The sequence below is a fragment of the Lonchura striata genome, chromosome 1A (assembly GCF_050655825.1).
Source record: "Lonchura striata isolate lonStrDom1 chromosome 1A, ASM5065582v1, whole genome shotgun sequence".
NCBI lineage: Eukaryota > Metazoa > Chordata > Aves > Passeriformes > Estrildidae > Lonchura > Lonchura striata.
In genome coordinates, this window is record NC_140741.1 from 74,888,633 (window position 1) to 74,902,536 (window position 13,904).

General features: G+C 52.8%; 1 protein-coding gene across 1 annotated transcript in view; it reads left to right on the forward strand.

Moving 5' to 3' along the window:
* The window catches only part of LOC146763540 (collagen alpha-1(XII) chain-like), a 34,417-nt gene that overhangs the window by 17,767 nt on the left and 2,746 nt on the right, over positions 1-13,904 (forward strand). The window contains exons 9-19 of the mRNA XM_085568269.1: positions 1,519-1,635; positions 2,433-2,588; positions 3,256-3,372; positions 6,937-7,083; positions 7,231-7,350; positions 7,972-8,130; positions 9,735-9,863; positions 10,093-10,242; positions 10,993-11,130; positions 11,533-11,679; positions 12,406-12,528. Coding sequence (XP_085424395.1) covers positions 1,519-1,635; positions 2,433-2,588; positions 3,256-3,372; positions 6,937-7,083; positions 7,231-7,350; positions 7,972-8,130; positions 9,735-9,863; positions 10,093-10,242; positions 10,993-11,130; positions 11,533-11,679; positions 12,406-12,528 — 1,503 coding nt within the window. The remainder of the gene's footprint in view (positions 1-1,518; positions 1,636-2,432; positions 2,589-3,255; positions 3,373-6,936; positions 7,084-7,230; positions 7,351-7,971; positions 8,131-9,734; positions 9,864-10,092; positions 10,243-10,992; positions 11,131-11,532; positions 11,680-12,405; positions 12,529-13,904) is intronic.

Sequence of the window (13,904 nt, forward strand, 5' to 3'; positions counted from 1 at the left end):
GATGGATGGATGGTGGGATGGAGGGAATGATGGATGGATGAGGGAGGGAGGGATGGTGGGATGGATAGCAGGATTGATGGATGATGGAGTGGTGGGATGGATGGATGGAGGCTTGGATGGACGAGGGATGGAGGCTTGGATGGAAGGATGGATGGATGGATGGATGAATGGATCGATGAATGGATGGAGGCATGGGTTTGGAGCTTCAAAGTTTATTTGAGAAGCTCCTGTTAAGTCCTGAGGTGCAGGAAGCTCCTTGGCTTTCCAAACTCCTCCAAGAGGAGCCTGGATGGGGCTGGATCCAACCCCAACCCTGAAGTGTCAACAAATTAAATCTAAGGAATTATGGAGGTGTGGTTGAACTTTTGTCCAAGAATTAAAGATGGCAAACCAGGTGTATTTATATTAAAATTAATGATTTCTTATGATAAATGAGAAGATAAAAAGATCTTAATCAGAATTATTTACTGCACAGTAGAGAAGCTAAAACTACCAGGATAGGACAGAATCGTGCACTTTATCAAAATAATTATACTACAGTAATTATATTAAAGCAATTGAAATAAAATTAGCCAAAATAACCCAATTTTTGAAGTAGAGATTGATGTCACTCACCCAGACCAATGTCCAGAGGCAAATCTCTTCAGCTGACCCTCAAGGGGTGACTTTCAGGGATGTCCCCACCCAAAGCAGGGATCTCCATTCCCAAGAAGGGATAGGAGGATGCGTCAGGAGAACGTGTGAAGGTGGGACTGGACGTCCATCACCTCTGCTTTTAGGGGTTCTCAGAGTTCAAGGGGTTCGCTAGTGCCACTCTGCTCCCTGGATGGAGCTCCAACCCTGCTTCTCCTGAGGGGCTTTCGTGAAGAATTATTCCTTTCTTCCCTGCCTTTTGTTCCTCCCCGCGACGGACGTCCGCGATCGTTTGTCTCCTGGAGGGAAGATCTCTGACAGGGTGAACAAATGAAGCTCCTCGATGAGGTTTGACTCGTCTCTACCTGCCAGGAAGAAGACGGAATGTCTCGATGGGTGGAAATATTATCCCCGACACGGAGCCGGAGGCGGGAGCCATAAATCCGTCTGCCCCGGCCGGCTGGGTCCAAATGGGTTCCTCTCCCTTGGAACCGTGGCCGTGGGAGCAAAGCAGGCTTTGATCCATGGCTTTGATCCATGGCTTTGATCCATGGCTTTGATGATTCCTGCTCAGTCTGCAAGAACTGCAGAGTTGCTCCTGCCCAGGGTAGATTCCCTCAGCCTTGGAGAGGATATTTCAGATCCCAACACCATTCCCAGAGAAAACTCCCCAATTTTCCGCCCTGGGATGTTTTGTCCCTATTTTCGAGCGGGAAAAGGGTTGGTAGGAGGGGGATTGTTGGTTTTTAGGGATCAGCTGAGGGAGAGCTGGTGCTTCTCCTCTTTGTGTCTCTCTGTCCCTGAAGACAAAAGGTTTTTCCAAGGATCTTCTCCGGTATTCCAGCATTTCCGCTCCATTTCCGCCCTATTTTTGTGTCCCCAAAGCTCCCGTGCCTCCAGTCACCAATTTCCGTGTGATAGAAGAAGGACTTTTCAGCCTGAAGGTGGCTTGGACACCTCCCCTGGGCAAGCTGGAGGGCTACAAGATCTACATCCCCAGGGGTGAGTTTTATCGATTTTTAATTCATTTTATTAATTTTAATCCACTTTAAATTGCTTTTTCTTAATTTTTCTTGGCGTTTGCTTTAAAAGGAGCAGGGATCCAAGGGGGGGGTGCTGTTAACTCCTGGCATGACTCTGGAAAAAGTCCAGGATAGACTTTTCCAAACATTGTGGTTCTTCCAGGGTAGAGGAGAGTAGAGTCCTTGGAAGGACTTTTCCTTGGAAAGAACAAGCTGAGGATAATGCTGTGAATTCCTTGTTTGCCCTGGCATATCCAGATGTTTTTCCCACTCAAGTGTCTGCTCTGGTGGGGATTTGGGATGAGTTTGGGGATGCCTCCCACTCCCCTCTGTGGGATCTGAGGGTTGGGACAGCACAGCCAGAATTCCAAGCAACACCACATTGGATTGGGAGACACCAACCACTCTCCTGAGCCGCCTCCACGGTGTGGGAGACACCAACCACGCTCCTGAGCCGCCTCCACGGTGTGGGAGACACCAACCACGCTCCTGAGCCGCCTCCACGGTGTGGGAGACACCAACCACGCTCCTGAGCCGCCTCCACGGTGTGGGAGACACCAACCACGCTCCTGAGCCGCCTCCACGGTGTGGGAGACACCAACCACGTTCCTGAGACGCCTCCACGGTGTGGGAGACACCAACCACGTTCCTGAGCCGCCTCCACCGTGTGGGAGACACCAACCACGCTCCTGAGCCGCCTCCACTGTGTGAAGACCTCCCTGTGGGGTTTAGCCTCATGGAAACGTTCCACCATCCCTTTTCTCCTTGATTTTGCAGCCAACAAGCCGGGGGTGACCCTCGAGCAGATCCTGCGGGGCGATGTCTCTTCCCACCTGCTGGAGAACCTGCAGGAGGACAGGGAATACAGCATCAGCATCTACGCCGTGTATCCTGAGGGGCCGAGCCAGCCCGTGGCTGCCCTGGGGAGGACACGTAAGAGTTGTGACCCCGTGGTTGGTCCTTTTTGTCCCCCACCTCGGAGTTGGGGCCCTCATGCACCAGGACCTTCCCAATTCCATCCTAACTCTTCCCTCATGGACATGGACATCCTCAATACCATCCCGAAGCTTGGGGGAATGTGGGAGATCGTTTTCCCTCCCGTTTTGCGCCCACACTTCACAAGGTTGGTGCTGGGAGATGTTTGGTCCTGGACAGTCACAGGTTGGGCTGCTCTGCCTCTGGTTTATGAGATGCCTTCAGCCCCTAGGCTGGAAATCCCTCTCGTGGAATCATTAAGGCTGGAAAAACCCTCTAAGATCCCTGAATCCAACCATCTCCAGCACTGCCATGTCCCCAAATGCCTCATCCACTTGGCTTTGAAGTCCCTCCAGGGATGTGACTCCACCACTGCCCTGGGCAACTCTTCCACACTTTTCATCAGGAATTTTTTCCCAACATCCAACCTCAACCTCCCCTGGCACAGCTTGAGGCCATTCCCTCTTGCCCTGTCCCTCATTCCATGGGAGCAGAGCCCACCTGGCCACCTCCTTTCAGGTGTTCCCTTCGCCCAGCTGAGCTGGAGGAACATTGATGGAGAGCCAGCAAAGTCCTCCACTCCCACGTGGGTGCTCTGAAATCTTCTTCCCTGTCCTCCTTCCAGTGAAGCTCCTGCCTGTGGAGAGCCTCTTGCTGCAGAACGAGACCACGGACACGCTCCAGGCCCGGTGGAGCCCTGTCCGGGGAGCAACGGGATACAGGCTCACCTGGACATCAGCAGGTAGGGATGGGGTGGGATTCAGGCTCACCTGGACATCAGCAGGTAGGGATGGGGTGGGATTCAGGCTCACCTGGACATCAGCAGGTAGGGATGGGGTGGGATTCAGGCTCACCTGGACATCAGCAGGTAGGGATGGGGTGGGATTCAGGCTCACCTGGACATCAGCAGGAGGACAGGGGTGGGATTCAGGCTCACCTGGACATCAGCAGGTAGGGATGGGGTGGGATTCAGGCTCACCTGGACATCAGCAGGTAGGGATGGGGTGGGATTCAGGCTCACCTGGACATCAGCAGGTACGGATGGGATTCAGGCTCACCTGGACATCAGCAGGTAGGGATGGGGTGGGATTCAGGCTCACCTGGACATCAGCAGGAGGACAGGGGTGGGATTCAGGCTCACCTGGACATCAGCAGGAGGACAGGGGTGAGATTCAGGCTCACCTGGACATCAGCAGGTAGGGATGGGGTGGGATTCAGGCTCACCTGGACATCAGCAGGACAGGGCTGGGGGTGTGTATCAGTGAGCAGGGCATGGAAAGATGGGAGCTGTGAGATTCCCGAGGTGCTGGATGCCCTTTGGATTGGATTGGATTCTCTCTGTGTCCAGAGGCAATTGAGGTTTTTTGGGATTTCTGACCGGTGGAGTTTTCTCTGCCATGGCTGCAAAATTTCCTGGTGGGGCTCTGCATGAAGCAGGCTGGTGGATATCCAGCCTTGTTACATGGAATTAGTATTCCATGGATTTTCTGGACCTTGGGATAGCTGAGAGGAGCTGGGAAAACCCTCCCTGCAGAGCTGCACAGCCCCTGAGTATTTGGGGTCAGCCCTTTTTTGAGGGATAACTGAGTATGTGATTTTTGAGGGGACAGCCTGGAGGTGCCTGTGCTCATGGCTTTTCTATCTGCAGCACTAAAACCAAGCTGCATCCCCCCGAATCCTCATTTTTTGGCAAATTTGGGAGTTTGGAGACAGATCCACCTGTGCAGCTGGAGCTTTTCCCCTGCCCTGGACCCAAAGATATTTTCCGTGGTGCTGGAGGGGGAGCAAGAGTGAGAAATTCCAGTTTGATGGCAGATTTTGGCCTTGGGAGATGGATGTTTCTGGGGCTCAGGGATGTCAGGACACCTGGGCTCTATCCCAGGCTTTGGAGAAAAAAACATTTTCTTCTCCCTCAGATCCCCTGGTTATGATGGAAGGAGACATCTCCCACCAGGAAAGGTGGGGATTAGTGGGAGAACAGCTCCAAAGGTCACCAAGAGGGAAAAACCTTCACAGGAAAGACAAAAAAACAGTTTTTATGGCTTTGTAATGAACCCAAAACCCAGCAGTTTGCCCGGGCTGTTCCCAATATTCCAGCTAGGAATGGAGCTCGGCCCGGGAGTGGGGACAGTGGGACAACCACAACACCTCCACCCCGAATTTCCAGCTGCTTTTTCACCTGGTACCAGCTCATCCCGATTTTTGAGGGTGGAAAAATCCCAAGGGCAGCCCCCGCTGGCCTCTGGGTCCTCTTCCCACACTCCATCCCATCCCGGGGTTGGGAATGTGGTGATGGGATCCGGACCCTGCTGCCCATCCCAAGCACGGGAGGGGTCAGGTTTTCCTCATCTGACTTTTAAAACCGGGATTAGAGGAACTCAAGCTGGAGATGGGAGCTGTGGAGAGCAGGTGGGAAAAGGGGGATGGGGCTCCGGGGGCCGCTGGAACAGAAAATGGGGATGTGGCACCATCCAGTGACCAAACTGGAAAATTTTCCCTTTTTTTTGAGGTTTTTGCGATATCCCGTTGCCTTGGGAATCGGGGGTGGATCCACAGGAATTCGGGTTTAACTCTTCTCCTGCTGGGCACGTTTAGCTGAGCTGGGTTTAGCCCACAGCAAGGACATTAAAACTGGGTTTGAATGCCTTCCATTCCGGCGGGGAAGGCGGGATGACTTCAGCACGGAGTCACCCAGGGCTGGGCAGGCTGTGGAGCTTTTTATGGGATCCCTGCCAGACCCCAGCGTGCCGGGTTTGGGGCTTTCCTGGTTTATTCCCTTTGCAAATCCATGAGTCCTCCCGGTGATCCCTGAGCTCTTCCCGGGTGGATGTGGATTCTTTCCATCTGCACCCACCCGGGGTGGTCCCGGTGTGCTGCAGGGTGGGGTGGGCTGAGCCTGGGGACACGAACTGAGCCAGGGGACACGGACTGATCCAGGGGACACGAATGGAGCCAGGGGACACGAACTGAGCCAGGGGACAGGAGCTGAGCCAGGGGACACGGCCTGAGCCAGGGGACACGAACTGAGCCAGAGGACACGAACTGAGCCAGGGGACACGAACTGAGCCTGGGGACACGAGCTGGGCCGGGGGACACGAACTGAGCCGGGGGACCCGAACTGAGCCGGGGGACACGAGCTGGGCCGGGGGACACGAACTGAGCCAGGGGACAGGAACTGAGCCGGGGGACACGAACTGAGCCGGGGGACACGAACTGAGCCAGGGGACAGGAACTGAGCCGGGGGACATGAACTGAGCCAGGGGACACGAACTGAGCCTGGGGACAGGAGCTGAGCCGGGGGACACGAACTGAGCCGGGGGACACGAACTGAGCCAGGGGACAGAAACTGAGCCGGGGACACGAGCTGGGCCAGGGGACAGGAACTGAGCCGGGGACACGAGCTGAGCCAGGGGACACGAGCTGAGCCGGGGGACACAAATGGAGCCAGGGGACAGGAGCTGAGCCAGGGGACACGGACTGAGCCAGGGGACACGAGCTGAGCCTGGGGACATGAACTGAGCCAGGGGACACGAACTGAGCTTGGGGACACGGACTGAGCCTGGGGACATGAACTGAGCCTGGGGACATGAACTGAGCCTGGGGACATGAACTGAGCCTGGGGACACGAGCTGAGCCGGGGGACACGAACTGAGCCGGGGGACATGAACTGAGCCTGGGGACACGAACTGAGCCTGGGGACACGAACTGAGCCTGGGGACATGAACTGAGCCTGGGGACACGAACTGAGCCTGGGGACACGAACTGAGCCTGGGGACATGAACTGAGCCGGGGGACATGAACTGAGCCGGGGGACACGAACTGAGCTTGGGGACACGGACTGAGCTTGGGGACACGAACTGAGCCTGGGGACATGAACTGAGCCGGGGGACACGAACTGAGCCTGGGGACATGAACTGAGCCTGGGGACACGAACTGAGCCTGGGGACATGAACTGAGCCTGGGGACACGAACTGAGCCAGGGGACACGAGCTGAGCCTGGGGACATGAACTGAGCCAGGGGACACGAACTGAGCTTGGGGACACGGACTCAGCTTGGGGACACGAGCTGAGCCAGGGGACACGGACTGAGCCAGGGGACATGAACTGAGCCGGGGGACACGAACTGAGCTTGGGGACACGAGCTGAGCCAGGGGACACGGACTGAGCCAGGGGACACGAGCTGAGCCGGGGGACACGGACTGAGCCTGGGGACACAGCCTGAGCCAGGGGACACGGCCTGAGCCTGGGGACATGAACTGAGCCAGGGGACATGGCCTGAGCCTGGGGACACCGTTTCCCTTCGCAGAGGGCAGCATCCAGGACGTGACCCTCGGCAGCTCCTACAGCTACTACATGATCCAGGGGCTGGAGCCGGGCGTGGAGCACACGGTGACCATCAACCCCATCTTTGGGGACATCGAGGGACCGGTGGTGACTGGCAAAGCCACCACGGGTGAGTGTCCTGCAGCAGGGGTGGCATTCAGGGGGTGCTGGCACAGAGTTGGTGTCGCTTCTGTCACTTCTCTGCGTCGTTGGGTTTGGGGACGTCTTTGAAGCTGTCGGAACCTTGGTGGAACCGGGCAACTCTTCCCTCCTGCAGTGGCATCCAGCACTGTCCAGACGCTGAACGTGAGCGAGATTTCCATCAACAGCCTCCTGCTGTCCTGGGATTCAGTCATGGGAGCCACCGGATACAGGGTGGCCTGGGGTCCGACACCAGGTGAGATCCGTCTCTGCTCTCCCTGGAATGGGAGAACCTCGGGAGTGGTGGGAGCGGGGCAGGTCCAGCTCATGAACTGCTCCAAGCAGCCTCTCCCACAATTCCAGAGCATGAACTGAAACTAGGGATTATTCCTGGCCCTGAGGTACCAACCTGGCCCCAGCCCTACACAGAATGAGTTCCCAAGAAGGAGACAGGGAACATTTCCAGATTCCTGTGGTCCCTGGATATGAGATGGTTTGGATTCAATTCCTCTCAACTGGTTTGGATCATTTAGGGATTAAAATTCCAGAATAAATAACCACAGGAAAACTCTCCCTTGCCCTGGTGAACACATGGAATCCCAGCATCACTGAGGCTGGAAAACACCTCCAGGTCCAACCTCTGCCACATCCCCACCTTGTGATGGAAGTGCCACATCATTTGTTCCTTGGCCACCTTCAGGGATGGGGACTCCAAACCTCCCTGGGCAGCCCCTTCCAATGCCTGACCACCCTTTCCATGAGGAAATTCCTCCTGAATTGTAACCTCCAGCAGAGGGAATGCAGTGGATTTCCCGGGATGCAACAGAGCTGCTCTCCAGACTCTTTCTCCTCTTGTGTTTTATTTCCTCTTCCAAAGAATTCTTTGGCAAGGACCGTCCCCGTCACCTGTCCCTCAGCAAGTCGGTGACGTCCCACCAGCTCCGCAGCCTGGCCCCTGACACGGAGTACGTGATCTCTCTGTCCGTGCTCTTTGGCTCCGGGGAGGGCCCCGGGGTCACCACCTCGGCCAGGACAGGTGAGTGCTGGTGGGGTGGTGGAGTAGCTACTACAGAACGTAACCTCTGTGTATCTGGTTCGACCTTGTGTATCCCTGACTGGGGCTGGCTCTGGGCTTGGGAAGAGCTTCAGATTCATAAGGTCCCCGATTGGTTGAGGTTTGGAAGGGTTGGAAAGTCTGGAAGGGTTGGAAAGTCTGGAAGGGTTGGAAAGTCTGGAAGGGTTGGAAGTTTTGGAAGGGTTGGAAGGTTTGGAAGGGTTGGAAGGTTTGGAAGGGTTGGAAGGTTTGGAAGGATTGGAAGTGTTTGAAGTGTTGGAAGAGTTGGAAGGTTTGGAAGGGTTGGAAGAGTTTGAAGGGTTGGAAAGTTTGGAAGGTTTGGAAGGGTTGGAAGAGTTTGAAAGGTTGGAAGTTTTGGAAGGGTTGGAAGGTTTGGAAGGGTTGGAAAGTCTGGAAGAGTTGGAAAGTTTGGAAGGGTTGGAAGAGTTGGAAGAGTTTGAAGGGTTGGAAAGTTTGGAAGAGTTGGAAGAGTTAGAAGGTTTGGAAGGGTTGGAAGAGTTGGAAGGGTTGGAAAGTCTGGAAGAGTTGGAAAGTTTGGAAAGTTTGGAAGGGTTGGAAGAGTTGGAAGGTTTGGAAGGGTTGGAAGAGTTGGAAGGGTAGGAAAGTTTGGAAGAGTTGGAAAGTTTGGAAGAGTTGGAAGGTTTGGAAGGGTTGGAAAGTTTGGAAGGGTTGGACGAGTTAGAAGGTTTAGAAGGGTTAGAAGGTTTAGAAGGGTTGGAAGGGTTGGAAGGGTTAGAAGGGTTGGAAGGGTTGGAAGGGTTGGAAGGGTTAGAAGGGTTGGAAGGGTTAGAAGGGTTAGAAGGGTTGGAAGGGTTGGAAGGGTTAGAAGGGTTGGAAGGGTTGGAAGGGTTGGAAGGGTTAGAAGCCCATCTTGTCCCAACTCTCTCAAACTTCTGGGCTGCTGCTCTGCGAGCAGGTCAAAGCCAGTACTGCTGGTCCAAAAGCAGAGGTGAGATTCTTGGGAAAGGTTCCAAAGTGGCAGCAGGTGACTGGAAACCCTGGGACACCACTTGGAGAAAATGGTCTGACCCTTGTGAGGAAGAGAACGGGGAATATTCCTCAGCCGTGAGAGCTCTGGGTGGGTGTCTCACCTGAGGAACAGGGATATGGATCTCCTGACTCCATGGGTCCCTGAGCTGCCTGGCCTGGCCTCCCTCTCTGGGATCTAGGGCAGAGCGTGCTCCTTGATGACCTCAAGGAGTGGTGTCTCTCCAGGTGAGGATGAGGAAACACCAAAGATCAACAAAAACACCATTTTTAACCCTTCAGTATAATTTTGACTCATTAACGTGTCAATGAGGAGCCTTTGGGCAGGAATCAGGACACTCCTGATGTTATCCCCATCACCCTGGCCTGTCCTGGCCTTGCTCCCACTGGATCTAGGGCAGAGCGTGCTCCTTGATGACCTCAAGGAGTGGTGTCTCTCCAGGTGAGGATGAGGAGACACCAAGGATCAACAAAAACACCATTTTTAACCCTTCAGTATAATTTTGACTCATTAACGTGTCCGTGATGAGCCGTTGGACAGGAATCAGGACACTCCTGATGTTCTCCCTGTCCTGCAGCTCCTCTGGAATCCGTCTCCAACTTCAAGGTGACGTCCCACACCAGCACCAGCCTGTCCTTGGCCTGGAGTGCCACAGCCGCTGCCACCAAATTCAAACTCACCTGGAGCCCCGTGGCAGCAGGCAAAGGTGAGCGGGGGAAAGGACATTCCAGGCACCTTCCCAAATTCCTGACCCGCTCCTTGGGGTCGGAAGGAGATCCCACGGCTGGGAAACTTGGTCCTGTTGGAGGTCCTCCTCCTCTTTGTTTTCATGGTTTTGTTTATGGAGATAATCCCCGGAGCTCTGGGCAACGCAGCGATTTCCTTTTGAGGAAAGGAAGTGAGCTCCAGGCTCTGAAATATCCCGGTTTTTCCAGGAAAACAGTTTGCCAGGACTCGGTACCTGGGCAGCAGAGCGTTGGCTCATCGGATTGACCACCTGGTGCCCAACACCCTGTACAGGGTCGGTGTCCGGGCTCTGTTCAGCAGGACCGAGGGGCCAGAGGTGACCCTGACTCACCACACAGGTAATTCCTGCTGGAAAATCCCTCCTTGGTTTGGGATGCAAAGCTGGGATGGATCTCGGGTGTGGGTGGTCGGAGCCCGGTGATAAAAACACCGCGGTCTTGGGTTCAAGCCTCGTGTTCATCCCTTTAAGAGCTGGACTCCGCGATCCTGGTGGATCCAACTCAGGATATCCTGTGGATGGTGGAGGCACGAGCAGCCCTCACGGCTTGGTGGCAATAATCCATGGCTGTTCCCGTGGGAGGGAGTGGACACGGCACACTGGACAATCCTGGATTTATCAGCGCAATTCCCGGAGTTCTTTATCCACAGCCACCACAGGAATGCAGGAACCTCTCTGCGGGCACCACCCAGGGTCACTCACCAGCCTGCACTCCTGAGGTTTTGGGAATTCCTTGGATGGTGGTTCTCCCTCTTCCAACACGGAGTTCTGGCTCCTTTCAGTGTCTTTTTTGCCTGAATCCATCTCAATGAGTTTTTCATTGAATTTGAGGATGTGTCTGGGTGATCCATCCTCTCCTGGAGTTCTGTTCATGTCACGCTGTGTGTCACCAGCTTGGTGGTGAGGGATGTGGATAATGTTCCTCAGCTTGGATTCCACGGATCCATTAGGAATTTTAGCCTGGCATCCTGGATAATGTTTGGGAAGTAGATATTGAATGAATGCCCGTATTTTTCTCCTCCACCACAGCCTGGAGCCATGGTGCTGCTCTGGGACTGAGCTGAAATCTTATCCCGGTTCGTTTTTCCAGCTCCTTCTGGAGATTCCAACCCCATCCCGACCATCCAAGACCTCAGGGTTACCGACACTGGTGTCAACACTTTGAAGCTGGCTTGGAAAAGTCTTCCTGGAATAAGTCACTACAAGATATCCTGGGAGCCATCCAATAGTAAGAATCCAAATCCTTGGTCAGGGAGCACAAGGAACCCCCAAAAACGGGGAGTTTGGCTCAGGAAATTCCTTTTTCCATGGGCGATCAGGGTTGTTGGAGACTTTATTGTCTACAGGGACAGGTTGAGCTCCTCTAAATGAGTCCTGAGCTAAGCTTTAGGCTCTAACCACAGATAGTTAGGATATAGTTGGGATTTGGGAATTCCAAGAATTGGTTCCTTTCTGTATTTGTGACCAGATCTCTCCGCTGCCTGTGCCTCAGTTTCCCCATGGGCAAAATGAGTTCCTAACTCTCCTCCCTGGCCAGGTCCTGTCAGACGTGTGTGAAGATGCTGTAGCAATGACTGTTACCCTTCCCTTTCCGTGGGCACCAGGGATTTTTTGGGATGTCTCCTCTCAGGTGACTCGGAATCCTCCCGGCTGCTCCCGGCAGAGGCCGTTTCCTTCGCGATTCCCAACCTGAAGGACAGCACCACCTACACCATCTCCGTGTCCGCAGTGGGAAAGGGGCAGGAGGGAAACCCCACGGTCCTCACGGCCAGAACCTGTGAGTGTGGGATTCATGGATTGGGATAAGAGCATCTCCATAGGGGAGCGAAAGAAAAAGAGCAGTTTTGGCTGGTGGATGCATTATTCCTGGAATCCACAATATTTTGGGTTGGAAGGGATCTTGAAGATCATCCACTTCCAACACCTTCCGTAGACCAGGTTGCTCCAAGCCCTGTCCAACCCAGCCTTGTTTCTTCTCAGATCCCACAAAAAAAACAGACATTGATCCTTTCTTCTTATTACTGAGGAATGTTGGGATTTCCCTCTCTTCCCCTGCCAATAATTCCCATTTTTGTGGCACATTATCTTGGAATTCCCTCTCTATGCAATATCTTGACCTTTTTCCAGCAGGTAAAGGCCAACATCCCTCATGAGTTGTGCCAAACCAGGCAGGTCTGAGATCAAACCAAGCAGAAAATCAGGGATGTGGAGCCAACACTGGGATTTTGGGGAGCATCTGGGGAAAAAAAAAAAAAAAAACCAATAAAAACTTAATTACAAGTTTTACAAGTTACAAAAAATTACAAGTTTCAGTCAGTTTAGAAGATCTTGACAAAATTTCCACCAGCTCCCACCAAATGAGAACCTGGTCTGATTCAGCTTCTTGGAAAACGCCCAAAGTGCTGGAGGAACTCCTTCGTCTCACCAGAATCACGGAATTTGGGAGGCGGAAACGTCCCCAGAGCCCTTTCCAACCCCTGAGCTTCATCCCTTGTTTTTCCAGCAGCGGAGCTGCCCAAAGTGACGGAATTCAGCGTGCAGGAGGCCGCGGATTCCAGCCTTTTGTTATCCTGGGATGCTGTTCCTGGAGCATCCCAGTATTTACTGACGTGGGGGTTGTCCTCAGGTAACGTTTGGCGCGGGATGGAAACCCTGATCCATCTCCTGGGTTCCTCTGGGTTCTTTAGCAGGAGAATCCCGAGGGTTTCCATGGGTTCCTTCATCCCGGCTTCTCCATTTGGTGGAAAAGAAGGGGAAATGGGAGCTGGAGGAGGCTCACAAAGGTCACATTTGGCCTATTGCAGAATCCATGGGGGAAGGAAAAAAAGGAGGGGTGGGAATAGCTCAGGAAAAAGGAAATTTGGCATTTTATCCCTTCCTGTCCATCAAATCCACCCCCCCAAAAAAAAGGTGGATTTTTGTAATCCATAAAACCTCATTTTTATCTGTTTCAAATCTCTTCTCTACTGCCAAGGGCTTGTAAAAATTCCTTAATCATTCCTCACCATTCCTTTTCCCAACTGATTTGGTTTTTCCAGGATTTGCCCTTTTAAAACACCAACTCCATGATTTTTTTCCTGGATTGGACTAAAATCCTCTTTGAATTTGGAGTTTCCTGTCCCTGTGGCTTCAACCACAAACTTTTTTCTAGGGTCAGTTCATGTCCAAAGTCAAAGAAACCAAATCCAACAGAATTCCCTGTGTTCCCTGCAGTGCTTTTGGAACTACCAGGAACTTTATTTTTTTTATTTTTTATTTTTTCATTCCAAGGATATTTCAGGGTTGGCAGCTCCGTACTTGCAGGTTGTGTCACTCAGGATGAGTGACACAGCATTTTTTTTTTGGGATAAATATTATGGAAAAGCAATTTGGGAATGGAACCTTTGGATCTCTGGGGTGATTTTAGTGATCTAAAGCGACTGCTCCCCTTCCTGTGCTGTGCTGTTCAAATATTGATCCGGAAGGACTCAGAAATCCCTGATTTCAGCGTTCTCTGGGAATCAGGAATGGAAAATCCCAGGTCTGACAGTCCCTCCATATATTGATCCAGCTGGAATGGGTTCGTAAATATTGATTTCCCTCCCTCCATCGATCCAGCTGGAATAGGTTCATAGATCTTGATTTCCCATCACCAGCAGGTGAATCCTGACCCCACTTCTCCATAGAAGAAAATTTATGTTCCTGAGTGAGTAATTCCAATTTTTCCTGGTTAATTATCCCGACTGCCAACATTGGTGTATAGGAGCAATTAAAAATGTGGTCCTTATTTTTTGTCTTGATTAATTTTCCCTTCACACAACTTGTTTTTTTCCCCTAAATGAACGTTATTTTATTACACATTTTCCTTGCTCATTTAATGCCCTTTTCCCTGCTGATTCCATCCAGCCTGTCCTATTAAAAAAAAATTGGATCCCTTTCTATTCCACTTGAGATCATTCCACCTGTGGATCAGAGAAAATAAACCAATTTTGGCTATTTTGACTCAGGGAGGGAAGCACAAGA